The sequence below is a fragment of the Phyllobates terribilis genome, unplaced genomic scaffold, assembly GCF_046119375.1.
Source record: "Phyllobates terribilis strain yellow unplaced genomic scaffold, ASM4611937v1 Scaffold_11__3_contigs__length_659146591, whole genome shotgun sequence".
NCBI classification, from domain to species: domain Eukaryota; kingdom Metazoa; phylum Chordata; class Amphibia; order Anura; family Dendrobatidae; genus Phyllobates; species Phyllobates terribilis.
The window spans coordinates 414,670,556-414,693,114 of NW_027362771.1; the positions used below are offsets into that span (position 1 = coordinate 414,670,556).

The following is a 22,559-nucleotide window of genomic DNA, read 5'->3' on the forward strand; positions in this document are numbered from 1 at the left end:
ATCTAACACAGCTCCACTGACGGAAAAACAAAAAAAAAAAGTCACAGGATTCAGAAAATGGCAACCATTTATTTTTTTACAAATTGATGATTTTTTTTTTATCACTAAACAATAAAAAAAACACCTTAGACAAGTTTGTTATTGCTGTATGCGCCCTGACCGGAGAGTCGTGCTGCGGCTCGTACTGCACCGTGACCGCCGCAGACACAAACCCCCACATCACTGTCGCAGAGTTGCGGCTTTTTCACAATTTCACTGCACTTGGAGTTTTTTTCTCATTGAAAAACTACAATTCGTCCTGAAAACAATCAGCTGTCTGAGGGAAAGAAAAAAAAGCGCAAAACCTCACATCGAAAAAAAAACAGCCAGTCCCTAAGGGGTTAATGCAATTATGAAGCGTCTAAGGTACATACTGGCTTTTTTATTTTCTACACAAGCTTTTCAGTATAGTTTTCCGCTGTGGACAGCGCTGACACCATCCCTCCTCCGTGCGCACACAGCAGCGCTCTGCCACCACGGCTGCTCCCAGGACCGGTGCGGTAGGGAAGACGTCCACCTCCGCACTAGTGAGCTTTTCAGCTCGTCCTACTTGCGCCCGCCGCCCGCCTCTTACACCTAGCCACGCCCACGTCCGGCATGACCCCTCCTCTAGGGGCGGGGCTACATTCCTCTGCGCTCGCCTCCGTTGCCCTGTGATCTCCTTACGGCACGCTGCGCGTACCTTCGACGCTTGACGTCACGCCGCCACGTGACTGACAGCCGAGCGCTCGCAGTCCTCCTCCTACTCCGTCAGTCCGGAGTGGTAGCTCCATTATGAAAGACTCATCCTCCGCTGAGTCCGGAGCGGAGACGGCTGCTGGGCGCGCTCTTCGATCAGCTAAGGGAACCTTCCCCACACGAGACATCTCCGATAGATGGCTGAACGTCCCGGAGGAGGCCTGCCTGACACTTCACGGTGAAGAGAATGGTGAGCAGCTGTGCACAGGCCCCGGGCGGCGGGATACCGGCAAGGAGTGACAGTCCCGCCATAGTGCTGCGCTCAGGAGTCTGTGACACGTGTGACCGGCGGCTGCCTGCTCCTAGTGATTGTCTGCAGCCCGGGGTGATGACCTCTACTTGCTCCATTAGTTGTATCCAGAATTCTAACCCTGAGGACGGCAGCCATGTAGGCAGTGCCAGCTTGTCCTGAGGGTCAGCCCCTCACCCAGGGCAGGGGGCACAGAAGCGTCTGCAGGGGCTCCCAGCTGTAGGGCTCTGTTTACACCTGCTGCAGGAACCACCACTGATAGCTGCTCGTCTGCTGCCAGCACTCGTCTACTAGCCGCTTTCACAGGGCGATCTGTCATAGATGCTCGGCAGCGCGGGTACTGTTTACACAGGACAATGTGCTGCCGAGAATGATGATCTTTTGTGCAAACTGAAAGATCGCTCCATCTGACGAGTGATCGCTGTGCTACGATCCATTGTCTATGCTGTGCCCACTGGGGCAGTGATCCCCTGGTAAGATGGATACAGCTGGGTGATGACCCCCTGGGCAGACTGTAGGGGCCCATACTGTTACACTAAGGGCCTGGTGGTGTTACAGGCTATGAGAGTATCAGGGCCAGGCTTATGGCACACTCTGCTCGTTACATCCGTTACTGGTTTGCTTACACTGGGTATGTGGCATGCTGATACCATCTCTGTTAAGCCACGGCCCCACTATCAGTATTTGGTCAGTATTCAGTCAGTATTTTTTCTCAGGAGTGGGAGCCAAAACCAGGAGTGGGTGATAAATGCAGAATTGGTGACTTGTGTCTATTATACCTTTTCTCTGATTGTTCCTCTCCTGGTTTTGGCTCCCACTCCTGAGAAAAAATACTGATAGTGGGGCCGTGGCCTTATTGGCACACTCATGGCATCAGACACAATCACCACAGATTCAGTGCCAGGTGTGTATGGAGATGTAACGTGTGCCCTGCGGCCAGCTGGCACATTGGGTGATTTAGTTCTGTTGCAGGCCACTGCTCGAGGGATTGTGTTGTAGGCAGTGTCCTGAGGCATAGACCCCTCTACTAGAAGCAGAAGAGGTGACACTTCAGATACAAAACAGCTATAAGACCAGTACAGAAGCAGCCATTGCACAGAACCAGAGGTTCAGGTGGCAGACTTGTCTGATTATGTAGCGATTCTGGACCTGACGGACAGATGTGATAGCCGATGAAAGTCAGGTGATGCTTGTCTGTATCCAGATACCTACAGGTGCATCTCACTAAATTAGAATATCATCAAAAAGTTAATTTATTTCAGTTCTTCAATACAAAAAGTGAAACTCATATATTATATAGAGTCATTACAAACAGAGTGATCTATTTCAAGTGTTTATTTCTGTTAATGTTGATGATTATGGCTTACAGTCAATGAAAACGCAAAAGTCATTATCTCAGTAAATTAGAATACTTTATAACAACAGCTTGAAAAATGTTTTTAAATGCACTCAGTAATTGGTCGCGGCTCCTTTTGCATCAATTACTGCATCAATGCTGCGTGGCATGGAGGCGATCAGCCTGTGGCACTACTGAGGTGTTATGGAAGCCCAGGTTGCTTTGATAGCAGCCTTCAGCTCGTCTGCATTGTTGGGTCTGGTGTCTCTCATCTTCCTCTTGACAATACCCCATAGATTCTCTATGGGGTTAAGGTCAGGCAAGTTTGCTGGCCAATCAAGCACAGTGATACTGTTTGTAAACCAGGTATTGGTACTTTTGTCAGTGTGGACAGGTGCCAAGTCCTGCTGGAGAATGAAATTTCCATCTCCAAAAAGCTTGTCGGCAGAGGGAAGCATGAAGTGCTCTAAAATTTCCTGGTAGACGGCTGCGCTGACTTTGGTCTTGATAAAACACAGTGGACCTACATCAGCAGATGACATGGCTCCCCAAACCATCACTGATTGTGGAAACTTCACACTAGACCACAAGCAGCTTGGATTGTGGCCTCTCCACTCTGGGACCTTGTGGAGTGTCAATGACTGCCTTCTGGACATCTGTCAAGTCAGCAGTCTTCCCCATGATTGTGGAACCTACTGAAATAGACTAAGGGACCTTTTTTTAATGCTTAGGAAGCCTTTGCAGGTGTTTTTTGTTAATTATTCTAATTTACTGAGATAATGACTTTTGTGTTTTCACTGGCTGTAAGCCATAATTATCAACATTAACAGAAATAAACACTTGAAATAGATCACTGTTTGTATTGACTCTATATAATATAGTTTCACTTTTTGTAGTGAAGAACTGAAATAAGTTAACTTTTTGATAATATTCTAATTTTGTGAGATGCACCTGTATGTTACTTATAGACCTAGCTGCTCCTATGTTGTGAGTACAGTGGCATGTAGAGAGGTCATGCTACTAGGTTAATGTGTCAATGTATCTTGGGTCACAGAAGTACAGTACCCATGGCAGAGTGTGGGCCGCGGGTGCATGTACTGTATGTTGGAGTTATACAGAAGTACGGTATGGACACATGGCAGGGTATGGACACATGGCAGGGTATGGGCACCAGCTGTGTATCAGGCACATTCTGAATTCATCCATGTAATGCATGTTGACGATATAGAAGTGCAGTATGGGTACCGGAGCTGTCATACATATCCTGAATGGGTCCATGTACTGTATGTTGGAGGTTTACAGAAGTACAGTATGGACCCATGGCAGGGTATGGGCACCAGCTGTGTATCAGGCACATTCTGAATTCATCCATGCATTATAATGGAGTTATATAGAATTTGCTATATGGATCCCTGGTAGGGTATGGGCATCGGAGCTGTAATACATAGCCTGAACCTGTCCATGTGCTGTATGTTATAGGTACACAGACGTATAGTATGGGCACCAGCTCTTTGTCATACAGCCCATGGACCCATCCACGATATGTATGACATGGACCTGGTGCCCACACCGTACTTCTGTGTACCTCCAACATACAGCACATGGACAGGTTGAGGATATGTATGTTGGAGGTACACAGACGTACAGTTTTGACCCATGGCAGGGTATGGGCACCAGATCCATGTCATACATATCCTGTATGGGTCTATGTGTATGAGGCCTCAGAGCTGAATGTTGAATCACTTCATGTTGAACACAGAGAATTTGTGAATCGTGCTGCAGCCTGTCACCAATGAAGTGACCCGGCTGCTTTTAAAAGCAGAGTTATATATAGAAGGTATGTTGGTCCTTTGGGTGGGGGTTAGCTCTGGGCGCACCATGTAGTGCTGTACAAGAAGGGGCATGTCATTCCTTGGATCCTCTGGTGAAGGGGGCTGACTTGGAGGCGGGCACTATACACGGCTATGCTTGGCTGAGCCCTCCTGCTCTCCATGGTGTCATGGTTTCATATGATAGTCAATTTAGTAATAAACTGTGTCCTACAGCGAGCGTAGAACATGAAGTACCAACGTCCACAGCTTTCCAGCACGTGTTTTCTCCAGTTATTGCTTCCTGTTAGTGTTGCAACATTCACCTGGGCATTATCTGTTACCGTCAGTTGAATCCGGCTGACATTGTGAGCTCTCAAGGGTTAAGGAACATCACTTCACCTTTTGGGGTTGATGTTTTCCTTGGCAACTAAAAAGTATCTGTGCTTAGAGAAGACATTGGGGATTAAAACTGACAAGTGCTTTATTGTCCTGTGATAGCGTGCTGCACATTGCAAGGGCTCTTCTTTCTGTAGGGACACGGGACTCTGCATAATATTAATACCAGGACTTAGGGCATGTATTTGCATTTGGATGAAATACTTTCTGCTTGTCAGCCGGGAGGGTTGAGGTCTGGACATGTTTCAGGTTGCTGGAGCCTTGCACAGTCCAGGTCTGCAGGATCTGTTTGGGCATTATGGGCTCAATTTGCTCTGGTGATGTCTGGAGGCTGCTGATTTGTTATCTGCTCTTCTACTAAAGGTGCCCAAAGGGGTTTTTGCCTTTTGCTTGCTACGGTCCTTGGCACTAAACTCGCCTGCACTCCCTTTTATTTGTTCGGTATAGATCCTTTTTTTTAAGGGAATTCAGCAGTTTGAAGAATTATTGCTCTAGTCCCTGGTGGGTTGCAGGACAAAATTGGTTTACGACCCTTTAACGCACACAAGGAACATATATCAGTGTACAAAGCTGCTTAAGAAAATCACTGATTTTCTAGACAATACTAGATGTGGTCAGTGAGCTTCATTCTCTTAGAAAGCTATAATAATGCTAGAAACACGGTAACCTTGCAACCTTGGCTGCTCCAGCCCTAGGCCAGTATCACATCTTATGGCACATGACTCTTGTCTTAGGTCAGAGATGAATAAATCTCAAGCAGCCAGGAAACCATTGAATGTAACCCTTTAGCTTGTCGGGTCTTCATATAAATAGCAGTCCCAAATGTTGGGCAACTAAAAAAAAAATTCAATTGCTATCTCTAGTGGCATAATTTGCTACTAACGTGTTTACAGTTTTGACTCCTTTCTTTGAATGCTTAAGGACACGTAGCCCTTGATTTATTAAGACTGGCGTTTCATTCTTCAGTCTTAATGAGGGCCGGGCTGGGATAAGATGCGCCAAATTCATTAAGAATTGCATATAGCTGAATGAACTTGGCACATCTTATCAGTGATCACATCTCCCTGCACCTTACCAGAAATGTTACTTCAGTCAGGTACTGGAGTAACCTGTTACGCCCCGCTGTGGCTCCTCTCTTGCTCAGACCATTTTGAGTGCACTGCCTGGAACTTGCGTGAAAACACCGGTTCACTAAATTTTTGCACCACTCTGCATTACGCCAAAAAATGGATCGACCTCATGTACGTTACCTAGATGACCACATGCATAGAAAGCCTATTTTTTTTTTTTCTTTCAATTTTAAAAATGTTTTGAATGCACACATAGTCATATGTCCAGGCTAACCTGATGTAAGTGGTTTTGCAGTATGCACTCGGCAGGGGTATGTTCACATGTAGATTTCCACAGACCAACTGCTCTTAACAATGATCAGTGCACATAGGCTGCCATTGTTCTCGGCAACGCGAGTGTAGGACAATATACTGTCGACACTGATTATTTTGTTGCTTTAAAAATAAATAATTCACGTGATGAATGATTTTGCTGGTTTATACTGCAAGATTGTTGCAAAATGAGCATTTTTAGGAAGGCTGATTCACAATAATCTTTTAGTGGAAATGCCCCTTTAGGCTGGCCATGTATATTAGATAGCCGTCTGCCAAACACTTGTTCAGACTGCAGCGAACGCTCATGACTTTCCCACATGCATGTACTGAGTAGATTGTGGGCAGAGAGAGAGCTGACCCTTCTGATTGTTAATCTCTGTGAACCAAATGGTTAAGCGTTTGAAGGGCAACATGCTGGCTCAGTGGTTAGCACTGTAGCTTTGCAGTGTTGGGGTCCTGGGTTCAGATCCCACCAAGGACAACATCTGCAAGGAGTTTATGTTCTCCTTCGTAGTGTGGTTTTGCAGCTCTGCCGCAGTCCAGTAATTTTGTTAGAGCTGAGTTGCAATACCAGACACAACCTGTGGACAGGGGTGGCAGATGTGTTTTAAATTTTGGACAACCACTTAAAAGAGGCTTCGCAGAGGTACTGTACATGAGGAACTGTGACGTTTGCCATTTTCATGGTGTACTTTAAAGGGAACCTACTACTAGGTTTTTAGGGCACCAAACTACCTGCATGACGTCATACTCCTGGGGTGTAGCATGCTCTACTTCAGCATTTATCATAGTGTGTCCTTGCTGGAAATATGGCCAGGGACATCTAGCACATGTGCAGTGATGGGTATTGGAGACTGCTGGTCTCTTCTCTGGTACCTTACATACACCCTGAGCTGTGCTGTAATTTGGGGCATGTTTGAACCCTAAACTCCAATATAATGTCACCCAGGTTTGTTTCGTGCCCTGCCATCTAGAGACAGGCTCCATGTAACACACAGCTGGTGTTCTGCAGGTACAGTAGTTATTAGCAATAGTGGTCTCCAGCCTGTGGCTCTCTAGTCGTTGCAGATCTACAGCTCACAGCTCAGGTATTGGGGTATGCCGGGAGCCCCATGCTGGAGAGCGGTTGAGCATGGCTTACGCTGCTGATTCCTCCATGCTTGTGTATGCAGTTTTTACTATGGGCATCTTATTCAAAGAATCTGTTCCAGGAAATGTTCCTGTAGTCACTTCTGTTGAAACCACATGTGAGAGAAGCACTTGCGTTCTACATATTGGGGGTATTTCACAAAATGCTCAACTAAAACACTCAGCGGGCACTTAATTCAGTGTGTGAAAGTGAATTCAGACATTTACATTCATTGTTGCTGGGATAAAAATTGATGTGTTAAAGATATCATTATTTATAAATGTTCGTAACCAGCTTTCAATAACTCTTACACCACGTAAGGGCCCTTTTAAAAATCTGTTCTTCACATGTGTTCTGTTCACATTTTTATGGATAGATCACATACCCATTAGTCTATAGTGCTCTCATGCCTGTTTTTCCTCTTTTTTTCACTGTGTCCCAAGTCATGGATTATAATCACCAATTAATAGCCAATGTATTTGTGAAAATCACGATCAACGCACAAATGCGATCCATGTGCAATCCGTTTTTACCATTGTAATTAGCAGGATAAACTTTGCAAGTGTTTTTTCTACATATCGGACCACAATACACACAGGCTAAATATGGCCTAAGAGTATGTTCCCAGGGGACCACTCTGCTGCAGCAAACATCTCTGCAGAAAAGGTGCGGATTTGCCATATTCTTCACTCTCTGCATTACGATGTGTGAAATATTCTTTGATATCCGCCACAAATATTGACCCGCTGTAGAATTCCTCAGCGCTGGGCTGCTCACACTGCTGATTTTCTCGACATCGTGAGAATAAAGTTTAGAATAAAAATCTGAAGCAGAAAATCTTCTGTATTCACTCTTGGGAATGTACCATAAGACATATTGAAGAGGGTTTAATGTTTTAAATCAGTATGCAACCTGTTGGGAATCCTTTAATTTTGCACTCATGGGTTGAGATAATATATATTTTTTCCAGTTAAATCTTTTTAGCTCTGGTTGCAGTAACTTGCAGCTACTGCTATAAATATAAAATATATGTCACGTCGAGTTATGAAGACCTAGTGGGAACCATAAGCATGTAAGCCATAAAGTAAATAAAAAGATGACCCTTACCCCTGGTATTTCAGTATTATGTGGCAAGACTCATTTTAAGGATTTAACTTGCTTAATGTTCACTTGCTACATGCTGATTACGTTGTATAGTTTCATTTTTTTTCTCCTGCAATGTTTTCCTTTTTTTTTTTTTTTTTAGTTTTTTATAGTTACATAGTTTATAAGGCCGAAAAAAGACAAGCGTCCATCCAGTTCAGCCTATTTCTTGTGCACTGCAGCTATTCCGCAGCGTTGATCCAGGGGAAGGCAACAAAAAAACATGAGGTATAGGCCAATTTACATCATTGAGGAAAAATTCACTTCCCGACACCAATCTGGCAGTAAGATTAAATCCCTGGATTAATTAACTAAGCATAAGATGTAATTTTATTGTTCTCAAGAAAGGCGTCCAGGCCTCTCTTGAACTCTTTAAGTGACTTGGACATCACCACTTCCTCTCCCAGAGAGTTCCAGAGTCTCACGGCTCTGACCGTAAAGAATCCCCTTCTATACTGGTGCAGGAACCTCCGTTCCTCCAGACGCATAGTGTGCCCCCTCGTCTTTGTCACCATCCTTGGTATAAACAGGTCATGGGAGAGATCTCTGTACTGCCCCCTGATGTATTTATACATGTTTGAGGTCTCCCCTAAGCCTTCTCTTTTCCAATGTAAATAGGCCTAATTTTGACAACCTCTCTGGGTATTCTAGTCCCTCCATTCCCTTTATTACCTTAGTCGCCCTCCTTTGTACCCTCTCTAGCTCCAATATGTCTTTCCTGAGCACCGGAGCCCAGAACTGTGCACAATATTCTAAGTGCGGCCTTACCAGCGCTTTATACAGAGGAAGAACAATGTTCTCATCATATGCCCCTATTCCTCTTCTGATGCATGCCATGACTCTATTTGCCTTCACAGCTGCTGCCTGACACTGGGCACTCCAATTTAATTTGCTATTAACCAAGACGCCCAGGTCCTTCTCCATGTCAGATTTCCCCAACGGTTTCCCATTTAATATGTATGGGTGACTGCTGTTTTTCTTTCCCATGTGCATGACCTTACATTTATCGGCATTGAACCCCATTTGCCATTTTTTGGCCCAACTCCCCAATTTATCTAAATCCTCCTGTAGCTGTGCCCTGTCCTCATCTGTATTAACTACTTTACAAAGTTTAGTATCATCTGCAAATATTGCTATTTTACTATGCAACCCTTCCACTAGATCATTAATAAATATATTAAATAATATAGGGCCCAAGACAGACCCTTGAGGCACTCCGCTAGTAACCCTGACACACCCTGAGCTTACTCCATTGATAACCACCCTCTGCTTTCTATCACTCAGCCAGCTATTTACCCACTTGCACACATTATCCTCCAGACCAAGCATTCTCATTTTATATACCAACCTTTTGTGTGGCACGGTATCAAACGCTTTGGAGAAGTCAAGGTATACAACATCCACTGACTCTCCCCGGTCCAGCTGTGAGCTCACCTCCTCGTAGAAGGCAATCAGGTTTGTTTGGCAGGAGCGATCCCTCATGAATCCATGTTGATATGGAGTTAGACAGTTATTATCATTAAGATATTCTACAATAGCATCTCTAAGAAATCCTTCAAACAATTTACCCACAACAGACGTTAAGCTTACTGGTCTATAGTTCCCAGGGTCACTTTTAGACCCCTTTTTGAATATTGGTACCACATTTGCTTGGCGCCAGTCTAGTGGGACAGTCCCTGTCCATAAAGAGTGCTTGAATATAAGATACAGCGGTCTGTCTATCACATTACTTAATTCTTTTAGTACCCGGGGGTGTATGCCATCTGGGCCTGGTGACTTGTCTATTTTGATATTATTTAGGCGTTTCTGAATTTCCTCCTGGGTTAGGTGGGTGATATTTAGCGGAGGATTTACTTTATCACTCTGCATTTCCTCCGATAAATTGTTTTCTTTTGTGAAAACAGTGGAGAAGAAGCTATTGAGTAGGTTTGCTTTACCCTCATCGCCCTCTATGATTTTACCCAGGTTATTTTTCAATGGGCCAACTCCATCAGTTTTAATCCTTTTACTGTTTATATAGTTAAAGAACAGTTTGGGATTCGTATTACTTTCCTTGGCAATTAGTCTCTCTGTCTCCTCTTTTGCTATTCATATTTGTTTCTTACAGATTTTGGTTTTTTCCCTATAAGATATTAGCGCTTCCTCGCTGCCATTTTCTATCCGTGCTCCTATTACTGAAGATACTATCCCAGTCTATAAGGTGAAGGGCATCTCTTAGCTGATCAAACTTTGCCCTCCTGAAGTTCAGTGTTTTTGTGCCTCCCTTGCTGGGCACCCTACTGAAGCACATGTGGAATTGTATAATGGTGTGGTCACTATTTCCCAGGTGCCCCCCGACCTGCACCTCAGTTATTCTGTCTGGCCTGTTAGTTAATATTAAGTCTAAAAGGGCCGTCCCTCTAGTTGGTTCCTGCACAAGTTGTGACAAATAATTGTCTTTGATAATTGACAGAAACCTGTTTCCTTTCTGAGATCTACAGCTTTCGGTTTCCCAGTCTATATCGGGGTAGTTGAAGTCCCCCATAATAAGCACCTCATTATTTTTTGCTACTTCGTCTATTTGTCTCATTAATAGACTTTCCGTGGCTTCTGCTATATTTGGTGGTTTATAACAGACTCCTATGATAATTTTATTATTGTTTTTTGCCCCATTGTTTATTGCCTTGTTTATTTATAAAAGGATTTGATTCTCATTCTCGGATTTCTGCTGCAAGTGTTATCAGATTTGGGCAAGCAGTAGACCTTTTCAGTTGCTTTTCCTTGCGGAGATGAACCTTCTTGTTTCACATTGAGAAAAATCCTTTCTGTGAGTGGGCCATAAAATACCCTATTTCCTTGTACTAGATGGGAATTTTAGCGGATCGGATGACTAGTTGTCAAATCCTGAACGTTTTTTGTGTGGCTTTAGATGCCAATGAAAGGTTGAAATTTAAGGTAGATGGTATTGTGATTTGTCGAGAGTGATCATTTGGAGGCTTAAAGGGTTATTCTCATTTAATTAAATTGCTTTAGTTAGACTTCATGAAAATAAATAATCAAGTTTGCAATTGACTTGCTTTTCTGATTTGTTTTATCTACTGACTTCTGCAATGAGAGCTTTTATCTTTCATAGTGTACAGCGTGTTTCCATGGCTCTAGAACACTAATGCCTGGCCAAGAGTGCAGCAGTAGTTAAATTTGAGGAGAGAAGTTAACTCTTAACATCCGAGTTCGCTCTGTCCAGGGTGTTGAATTCTATACAGCAGTTAGCAGCTCACCTGCGCCCCTCTTAGTTTCTGAAGAGATGCTGTTGTACATCTTGCAAAATCACCAGCCTGTAGCTTTCTCAGCAGGTCTCCTAATCAGGGCTCTGGGCTATTGCTTTCTGTGTGATTGTTCAAATTGCCTGTTATCTTCATGTGAACATCTAGTGATGTACACTCCCAGAACAAAACATTGATGGCTGAATGTATTACAGCAGAACTTGTGCTGAGCTTTAGGCTTAGTGCCCACGATGCAGAAATGAAGCAGAAATTTTCCTGAGCATTTCTGCATCTCCTTGGCAGAAAAATGCATGAGGTTTTTACATGTGTATTTGCCATGCGTTTTTCCAATGCATTGTATAGGCAAATACGCATGCAGAAACGCACAAGAATTGGTCATGTCTGTATTTTTTTCTGCGAGTAAAATCTGCGCAGAAAAAAAAAAGGACCATGTGCACAAAACTTGCAGAATGTCATAGGAAGTCATGGGATAAGGTATGCAATGCGTTTCTGGAGCGTTTACGTGCTGCAAATATGCACCAAAAATGCATCGTGGGCACACAGCCTTATAGTTCTACTAATTCACCAGCACGTCATTCAAGGAGAACCTGTCCTGCTAGAAACCAGGAAGCAAGGAGACTGGAAAGCTCTGATCTGCTTAAGAAACCACTTAAAGGGAACCTGTCACCAGGTTTTTCCTATATAAAGTAGGCCCAGCACCTGTATGCCCTCTTATACAGCATTCTAGAATGTTGTAAGTATGTCCCCAATCTGCTCTGCAAGGCAAAAAAAAAAAAAAAGCCTATGGGTTGGTCCAGTCCGATGGGCGTCCCTGGTCTTGATCTGGCGCCTCCTCTCTACTTGTGATCGCTGTCTTCCTTCCCTGCTTCGTGTGGTTGACGCGTCGTACATAATCCACACAGTGTCCTCCATTATGCTCCCGCACAGGTGCACTTCTCTCTGCCCTGCCGAGGGAAGAGCTAAGAATTGTAGTGCGCATGCGCCGTCGTTATTGGCCTTTCACTCTGCATTCGCACTACAGAGAACTGGCTCTCCCGACCCGAGTGTGACAGCTGCATAGAAATACATGCTGTCATGTTGACGGCCAGTCCGAGCATTGCTTTGCGATCCCCGTCTGACTTACACGGCCGTCTGACTCTTCCCTAATACTGAGAGTAGGGAGGGGGGGTGTAGTGAACCAGGCCTTCTGACTGATTTGAATCTTTATTTTTTTCCCCAGTGCACTAAGCTCAAGAACTTAAGAAACTTGGCAGCAGAAAATATATATATATTTTTTTATTATACTGAACACCACTTAGTTGCTTTTATTAGCTAAACTTATGTAAATTTGTGTGTAATGTGTTTAATATACGTGCCTATCAGCACTGGTCAATCTTCTCCACTCATGTGACCTCTGTTCTGACTCGCAGGTCCATACTGGGGTCTGTGTGAGGCAGACGTTGCTTTTACAATGTAACTATATGGAGTGTCAGAACAAAGCTCCTTAAGCCCCCGTCTCACATAGCGAGATCGCTGCTGAGTCAAGGTTTTGGTGACGCGACTTCACCAGCGATGTCGCTATGTGTGACACTTTGCAGCGATCAGGCCCCTGCTGTGAGGTCGCTGATCGCTGCAGAATGTCCTGGACCTTTTTTTGGTCGTTGCCCTCCCGCTGGTCAGCACACATCGCTGTGTGTGACCAGCGGGAGCAGCGATCAGGCTGGTAACCATGATAAACAGCGGGTTACTAGGGGCGCACATGCACTTAGTAACCCGCTGTTTATCATGGTTACCACTCTGCTACGGTGAGCAGTAACCTCCTGCTCACCGTAGCAGAGTGGTAACCATGATAAACAGCGGGTTACTAGGTGCGCGTGTGCCCCTAGTAACCCGATGTTTATCATGGTTAGCAGCCTGCTCCTGCTTCAGCAGGCTGGTAACCAGGAGCAGGACATCGTGGAAAGATTCTTTCCACCATGTCGCTGCTCCCCTGATCTTTGGTGAGCCTGCCTGTTTGACAGCTCACCAGCGACCACATAGCGACGCAGCAACGATCCCTGACAGGTCGTATCGTTGTCGGGATCGCTGCAGCGTCGCTAAGTGTGACGGGGCCTTTAGACTAGGAATCAAGTGAACAATGAAAAATAAATAAAAATGATTTCCGATAGTGTAGCCTTTAAAATGATTTTATTTTCAATTGTATGACCAAATAAGAGGTGAGCGATGGTAGCTAGTGGGCATCAGGGAAGGCAAGACATTCTGTAACTGAATCATTTCTACTACCACGTCACCCATTGTGATAAATGCGCCACATAGCCAGTGTCAAGAAGGACTAGTATGTATAGTATAATTGGTGGAGATGGGTTTCTATATGTAGAGCCATATTTATCTCCACCATGCACTGATGTACTGTGGTTTCATGTTCTTTGGGGACCTATGTGTTGAAGAGAGATAATGGTTCTCAGGGCCTTATATGTGCTCATTCGGGACTTGCTTATACTCCTGGGTCTTTGTTATGCTGTACTGCATTCCTGTTTCTTATATGCCGTGTGTGCGTAAAGGGCTCTGATGGCTTTTGATTACGCGCTGCCAGGTTATTACCGTACTTTAGAGTCGTTCTGCCGAACAAGTGTTATTTTTTTTTTACCATTTTTGCAATGCAGTTAGAATGCTGGTCATCCAAAAAGATTGACTTCTGTTCTATATGTCTGTGTGACATCTAATATATATAATTGTCTTATCCCGTCTGTCTGTCCTTCTGTCCAGGAAATCCCGCGTCGCTGATTGGTCCGGCCGCGGCCAATCAGCAACGCGGGATTTCAGAAAAAGATGGCGGCCGTTAGCGGCTCATCTGCCGCATGGAGGTCAGCGGCAATGTAGCCGGGAGATGACCGCTAGCAGCAGAACTACCCCGACCGGCGGCGGCGCCGCTGACCTCCATGCGGCTACCGTCGCTAGGGCCGCTGATCTCCCGACGGCAAGTGTGAAGGGAGGACAGGGGAGCGGCGCCGCCGGTCGGGATACTTCTGCGAGCAGCCGCTCATCTCCCGGCTGCTCGCGCTGAAGTACCCGCACAGGCTGCGCCGCTCCCTGGTCCTTACTAATATGACCGGCCGCGACCAATCAGCGATTTTGGCGCCAAATTTAAACACCGCTCTGCTGATTGGTCGTGACCGCCGGCCGCTACCAATCAGCGATTTTGGCACCAATTTTAAACACGCTCTCCGGTCCTCAGTAACAGGGTTCGCTGATTGGTCGCGGCCGCGACCAATCAGCCATATTGGCGCCAAATTTAAACACCGCTTTGCTGATTGCGGCCGGCCGCATACATATTCTAGAATACCCGATGCGTTAGAATCGGGCCACCATCTAGTATTCTATAAGTCTATATGACTTCTAGGATTTGGGAATGTTTAGCTTGCAAAAACAAAAATGACTGAGAGGAGACTTATTAGCTGTATACAAATATCTCAAAGCCTGTCACACTGTAGAGGGATCTGCTATATTCTCATTTGCACAAAGAAAGACCAGAGCAATGGGATGAAACTGAATGGGAGAAGATACAGATTAGATAGTATAAAAAGCTTTTTGAGGGTGATCAATGAGTGGAACAGGCTGCCGTGAGAGGTGGTGAGTTCTCCTTCATTGGAAGTCTTGAAACAGAGGCTGGACAGACATCTGTCTGAGATGATTTAGTGAATCCTGCATTGAGCAGGGGGTTGGACCAGATGACCCAGGAGGTCCCTTCCAACTATAACATTTTATGATTCTATGATTTGGATTTCTTATTAATTGCTTCATTTGTTTTTGGCTATAATTTTAGACCACCATAGGTATTCTTCTAGAACAGTGCTTCCCGAACCCCGTCCTCACGGCCCCCCAACCGATCATGTTTTCAGTATTTCCTTAATATTCAACAGGGGAGAGAACCTGTGGCAATTTCTGATGCCTTAAAGCGCACCTGTCAGTGTATGTGGTTTACTGCGCACAATCCTGCTGTCACGTGGACGACATTACACTGATTAAAATGATACCTTGTTTGATGAAATCCATTCTGTGGTTCTTGTGTAATCTTTACTTTCAGTTTGGAAATAATGATATGCTCGTGCTCTGGGGCTGCCTGTGGGGGGCGCTCTATCTGTTGCTCTGTTTACTTATCTGTATGCTCTTTATGACAGGTCACTGTGCCTTCAGTGATCTGCCTATTTTAAATACTGCCTGTGTAATTGTGGTAGAAATCAAGAAATTTGCCTGCAGCAAAATGGCCCCGCCGCCCACGCATGTGCAGTAGCATCTATCGCTTGCCGAGAGATGCTACTGCACAAGCGCCGCCGGCGCCATATTGCTGCAGGCAAATTTATTTTTCCTCCTGCAAAATGACAAGCGATAGATGCTACTGCGCACTCACAGGCAGCGGGGGGCATTTTGCTGTAGGCAAATTTCTTGATTTCTATTACAATTGCACAGGCAGTATTTAAAATAGTAGGCACAGTGACCTGTCAGAAGTCAGACATAGGAATACATAAGCAGAGCACCAGACAGAGCGCCCCCCCACAGTCTGCCCCGAAGCACAAGCATATCATTATCTCAGGAATGAAAATAAAGATTAAAAAAGAACCACAGAGCGGATTTCATCAACAAAGGTGTCATTTTACTCAGTGTAACAGCGCCCACCTGACAGTGTATGTGGTTTACTAAGCACAATCCTGCTGACAGGTGCGCTTTAATAATACTTCCATCCCTTGTGCAATACTAAGGACATCCTGAAAACATGACCTGTTTGGAGCGGTGAGGACTGGAGTTTGGGAAACACTGTTCTAGAAGAAGTGTGATTGACCTTAGAAAGTGTAGTTGCCATAGGACTTGTATGCAGGGGCACACTGGGTGGGAGGTCCATTACTAAATGCCTGTCTTAACCTTAAATATGATGGAGTATAATGTGCTAAATTTATCAAGAGGCACACACCCCTTAATAAATTTACCTCATCTTTTGGCTGACCAAACTCCAGAAAAGCAGGCATAGATTTGTGGGTAACTCCACCGCCATTCCTTGTCACTTTTGGAAAAAAAAAAAAAGTTCCACAAGACGTAAGCAAATTATTATTATTATTTTTTAATTGTTAGGTATTTGTTGTACATCTTATATACTTTCATACTTTCCCCTAAATCCCTATGGTGACACATGGTGTGGTTCTCAGAGCAATGGTTCTACCTACCCTAGTGCTACAAAATGCTGTGCCTCTAAAACTGGGGTCACATATGGTGACTATATAGGCCTAATCACGGGTCTGTAGAACATTGACCTGTAATATTGCCATGTGCAATTATGGAACATCTCCAGTGCCCGTATACTCTACCAAAGCTGGTGTATGGTGTGGGCTGAAAGATGCTGAGGGTTTTTAGTTTATAGAAGTAATAAAATAGAGAGGGAAAGTACCGTATGTAACTCACTGCCTAGGATGGCTACCACACATCTCACTATACTATCGTTTATGGGCAAAGATGGTCAAAGCAAGGTGCTAGTGTTTCGTTAATCTCATGTTTCTATCAAAATAAGTTAATTTTTAGGACTATAAAATAAGTGATAATGAATGTTAGGTAGGCTGCACTCCTTGAAGAAATGGCTCTTAAATTATGCCCAAATGGCAATGTAATGGTACCGCAGCACAATTTTGCCATCATATGCTGAGGCTGGCTTCACCTCTCATTCCTCTTTTTGTTGGATTTTTCTTTTCCCTTGTATATTTGCCATAACAGAAACAAGAGAAAGGAACTTTTCCCTAAGGAAATCTTGGTGCACATCATCTTCTTCCTTGCGCTGGCACCTGTTCCTCTTTATGGTATAAGGGAGAGCAGATCTCCCAAATGTGGCTTGTGATCCACGTTGGTCATGGATGTTTGCCCACAAAGATTTTCACATTTGCCACTCTGATTGCACTTTTCTGTCTCAGAGCTCCAGTAGACTCGGCTGGCCTGTCGCCTCTCATGTCTGTGTTAGCAAATTCTACACTGATCAGCCATAACCTTAAAGGGTTGTCCACTGCTGAAGACCTTTCACCCCCACACCTGCCGAGATGCATGCGGGATTGGCAGTTATTGCGCACATGCTCGGTCCATTATAATAGGACATGTATACAATCCCTACTGATCGTGCACGTAGCTCAGCCTCTGATACACAAGTGAGCAGCATTGGATGACCCCTCTTAAATTATTGCACTGAATAACATTGTTAGGGCAAAATTGAGTTATGAAGTAAGCACATCTCCATGGAGGGCAGCTTTCCCTAAGTTCAGGGTCAGATGAGTATATGAAAAATTGTCCAATATTTCGTTATAAAACTGGGATGATTGCCATCTGGGTCTCCATATCTTACGCTAGTGCGCCGTCTGTTTTTGTACAACATCATTTTAAAATGTTTATGATCAAATACAGTTTCCTATAATTAGCAATATATCCATAAAAATCTGATTCAGTATGGCTATATGGGATCTGATTTTTATGTATTTAAATTTTTTTGGAGCACCCATAGACTTGAATGGGCAACTTAGATCCAAGACTGAAGGGAATAGTGCATATTGCAGTTTTTTCCCTCCCTCATGGACACTCAAACTGTCATCTGAACTGCCCTATTTATTTACATAGGTCAGTGTGCTGTGCGATTTTTACTCAGAGAGCATACATCAGTATTATACGCTCGTCTGAACAAGCCTTAAGAATAAGCATACCTGTAGTTTCAGTGCGGTCAATGAATTAAGTGGAGGGAGGGGGGTGTTGAGCAGCCAGATGCACTTAGGACCCCCTCTGGTGCACTGAGGACTTCCTAATTTGCGTATTGGTTCAAAGATCATTTTCTTGAAAAGTACAAGATTTTGGAAGTACAAGTAAGCTGCATCTCGGGGGAAGCTGCCCTATTTGTCATATGTGCTTACATTATACTGTCATTTTGCCCTGAGAGACTTCTTTTTAATCCTGTAACAGTTGCATTTGTCAAGTGGTAGGACATACTGGGCAGTAAGTGAAATGTCAGTTCATGAAGTTGATGTGCTAGAAGACGGAAAATCGCAAACGCAAGTATTTTAGCAACTTTGCCAAAAATCAAATAGTGATGGTTGGAACATCTCCAAAACAGCAGGTCTCTTGGTGTATTCTTGCTATGCAGTGGTTGGTGCCAACCTGAAGTGTTCCAAGACAGAACAACCAATGCACCCGCATCAAGGTCATGGGAAGCCTTGGTTTGTCGTGATTCATGTGGACATAGAAGGCTAGCCGTCTGGTCTGATGCTAAGCAATAGTGTCACAATCTACTGAAAAAGTAAATGTTGGCTATGATAGAAAGTTCTCAGAACGCAATGCATCACTTCTTCTCTTCTTGTGTATGGAGCTGTATAGCCGCTGACCACTGTTCACTGCTAAAGAGTCAACTATAGGTATTTGAGTCTAAGAGCTGGACTGTGGAGCAATAGAATGGGGCCTGGTATCACAAATACATCTTATTTTAAGTCATGTGGATGGACCGCTGTGCATGACCATCTGGGGAAGCCATGGCACAGTGGGAAGAAGGCCAGATGGCAGAGGCAGTGTTGCTCTGGGCTATGTTCTGCTGTGTTCATGAGGATTTTACTTTGAGAAGTACCAGCTACCTCAACATTATTGTTCTACGTCTCTTCACGGCAACAGTATTCTGTATCGGCAGTGGCCTCTTTCATTAGGCTATTGCCCACTGCCACACTGCAAAAATAGTTTGAACAGTTTGAAGAACATGACAGAGATCAATGACTTGGTTTCCAAATTCCCCAGATCTCAATCCAGTTGAGCATGAGTGGGATGTGCTGGAAAAATGAATCTGATTCATGGAGGCACTACCTCACAACCGGGGCTGTGGTGTTGGTAAGACTAAGTTCTGACTCCTTTATTTTTCCAGACTACATTCCCTTCATAAATGGCAAATAATTATTAGTAGTAAATGATACAGTCTGTTAATATTGGTAATTATACAATTAATATATATATATTTTTTATTTTAAAGCTGGAGTCGGAACATTTCATCTGACTCCACAGCCCTACTCAGAACTTACAGAACTTTCTGAATGTTTTTTCTCATTTTACTAAATGGATAAAATTGCAATGTACTTGTAATAATAAGCATCAGTGCAATTAACCTCTCAGTAAAACTCTCCCCTTTCTCAAGAAAATAGGGATATTTAATGCTCATTGCTTAGGTTACCAGCCACCCCTGCAGTGTATCAGCCTGGTCTAGGCAAGCAGCTGCGCTTCCAAGCTGTTTGATTTAGAGCCTCCAAGCACTGGCTGATTCTGCCCACCTTCAGTGCTCCTGCTCTCCTCCCGTGCTGCAGCTTGTGCCTGTGCACAGCGTGAAATATGGGCTCATAGGCTTTTAAGACCACAAATGATACAATTTTGTGCGTAGGCTGAGGCAGATGCTCAGAACTGCAGAGCAACTTTGAGTGACTGGTGGTACCCCCTTCATATGACTGCTGTAACCTATGAAATGACTATGAACAGTGGCTAAATAGTGTTGTTTCTGCTACATTAAGCTCTGTGTGTGAATACATCCCTTGTTCCAACATACCTCTACTGCATTGTGTAAAACTACCACCTGCACTTATTTTATAGGGAAGGTAAGGTATTTTTGTGCCATCTCAGTTTACCTCCTATTATAAATTCTGCAATATTCAATTCTGATCTAGTACACCAAAACATCCTGTCAACATTATGTTGAGTGAGAAAAACTTTCACCTAAAAGTTATTTGAATACAGCAGAAATAATCGTCTGACGGACACGGATACCTCAATTGCAGCATATTCCCGGGGTAAACAAATTAAATCCCGTTGGGGTATTGTGAAGACACCGGGTCTTCATGGGTGTAATACTACTCAGACAACACAGGGTGAGGGTCAATGGAGCAGATCTGTATCCTTCCAGTCAGGGCTGTGTACCCTTAGGCTGGAATCCTGTAGAATCCAAATCTGTGTCTTTCTGGATGGAGCCATACTACCAATCTGCTGTCCTGAAGTTTCTCTCTGATCTTTGATTCTGCTTGCAGCAGGATAGAAAACCCTTTTTATATTTACAACTATGGCTCAAGTCATCATTCACAGGTCAGGAGGAAAGGTGCAGGGCTCAGGTCTCATTGTTTTGAGCATTTAACCAATTTGCATTGTTGCTATCCCCCTGCTCTTGTAAATCAACAACTAGCTGGCTTAGTGCAGTATGTAATTAGCACAGTAACAAACATCATTGTTCACAGACCAATAGAAGTCAACATTCAGGGTTATACAAATACTAGTCTGTCCTTCTTGACCCACCAAAGAAACCCACATAATCAAAAGTCAACACAAACACAATATTGTATTTCTCTTGGCCTAACAAATATAGACGTCTAGCTAATTAAGATTAGCAGCTGTCGTCAAAGGTATCTTCACACTATCTTTTTCCGGTGGTCAAAGACATCCGTTTTCAACTGGAAGATGCTTCAGTAATCTCATGTTTTCTCATTGTTTTGTTCTCATGAAGCGTTTTCTCTTTAGCATTTTTTTTTTATTGTTTTCTGAAGCGCTTTGTTAACCAAAAATGCTGGCGTAAATTAAAGTTGCCTTTTTTAGGTTTCTTTTCTTTTAATTTTTTTTTTTTTTTGCTTTTTTTGAAAATCTTTCAAGGGACTCTGTCACTAGATTTTTGCTTCCTCATCGCAGAGCAGTATGATTTAGGGACAGAGCTCCTGATTCCAGCAATGTGTAACTTACTGTGTTGCTTGCTGCAGTTTTCATAAAATCCGTTTTATCTGCAGTTCTCTAAATGCGGAGTTCTGTATAAAACCGCTCACTCCACTTATTGTTAGTTTTATGTACACTGTGCATAGGCAGAAAGCTGTCAAATCAGTGGTGGGGGCAGGGTTGCACTACCTGGCAGTTGGTTTACTAATCCTCCAATGATTTTCTCTTTCTGATGAAAACACAGATTTTTATCAAAACTACAGCAAGCAGCCCAGTAAATTACACATTACTGGAATCAGGGTCACTTTCTCTACATTATGCTGCTCTCAGGTTGTGTAAAAAAACAAACCTGATGACAGATTCTCGTTTAAACTTACAATATGTTGAAAGAGACCTCCAGACATCTTTCAGACGTCTTTTTAGCCTTCCCATTGACTTCTATAGTTAAGTATGGAGCATCTCCCTAATGGATAAACGTCTGAAGATTGTACATGTCACTTTTGTCAGCACAGAATGACTGTTCAAACCAAGCACAGGCGCTCAGTGCGTCATGGCGGGGCCAATTATTTATATACATCTTCTCACCTGCTTGTTTCCTTCTATCTCCACCCCCGTCTTCTTTGACAGCTCTGGCTTCATAGACTGGAAACCAAGCAGGTGGGAAAGTGTACTTAAATATTTGGCTCCACCATGATGCGCCGAGCCCCTGTGCTTGGTTTGAACAGTCATTCTGTGCTTAAAGACCCTTCAAAAGTTTGACATTTTTAAAAAGTTTGGAACTATGAACAGCAAGTTGTTTTCTGAGAGAAATGAATAGGATGAATCTTTTGAGCATTTTGTGAGTGCTTTCACTGGTGTCTTTATGATCTGATCCACTCAAACAGGTGGAAAAAGGCACAGTGTGAACATACCCTTATATCCCTCTATATTTTAAGGCTGTATACACTTGTGTTAAAGCTCTGTACAAGCTCTGAAGTTGTATGAAGCTATAATCTGATGTCTATAGAAGTATGTGGCTGCTACTGTACCTATACAGTGCATGGCATTGGGGGGAGAGATGTTTATTACCCCAGTAGTCGGGGGGGGGGGGTCTACCAGCAGGAATCTAATGTCTGCGTCCAGCTTCGTTTTCTTGGAGTGCAGAGCTGATGATTCCAGCGTCTTGATGTGGCCGTGACTTTCTTTGGGGATAAGTACCACTTTATGATTAGCCGATATTCAAGGCAAACCGTACCTGACTTCTTTGATATCAATGCTCTTTTATGTGAGTTCTCAATAATTTGCAGGAAGTGGGTAGTGGGATGGAGTTATTGCAGTCATGAGTCACAGAAAAAGCTGTGACTCATGGTCAGGAA

General features: G+C 43.8%; 1 protein-coding gene across 1 annotated transcript in view; it reads left to right on the forward strand.

Annotated features, from left to right (window-relative positions):
• The first annotated feature begins 733 nt into the window (after window positions 1-733).
• Window positions 734-22,559, forward strand: part of LOC141166426 (transient receptor potential cation channel subfamily M member 7-like) — a 142,737-nt gene continuing 120,911 nt past the window's right edge. The window contains exon 1 of the mRNA XM_073653097.1: window positions 734-967. Within this exon, the coding sequence (XP_073509198.1) occupies window positions 965-967 (3 nt within the window). The 5' untranslated portion in view covers window positions 734-964. The remainder of the gene's footprint in view (window positions 968-22,559) is intronic.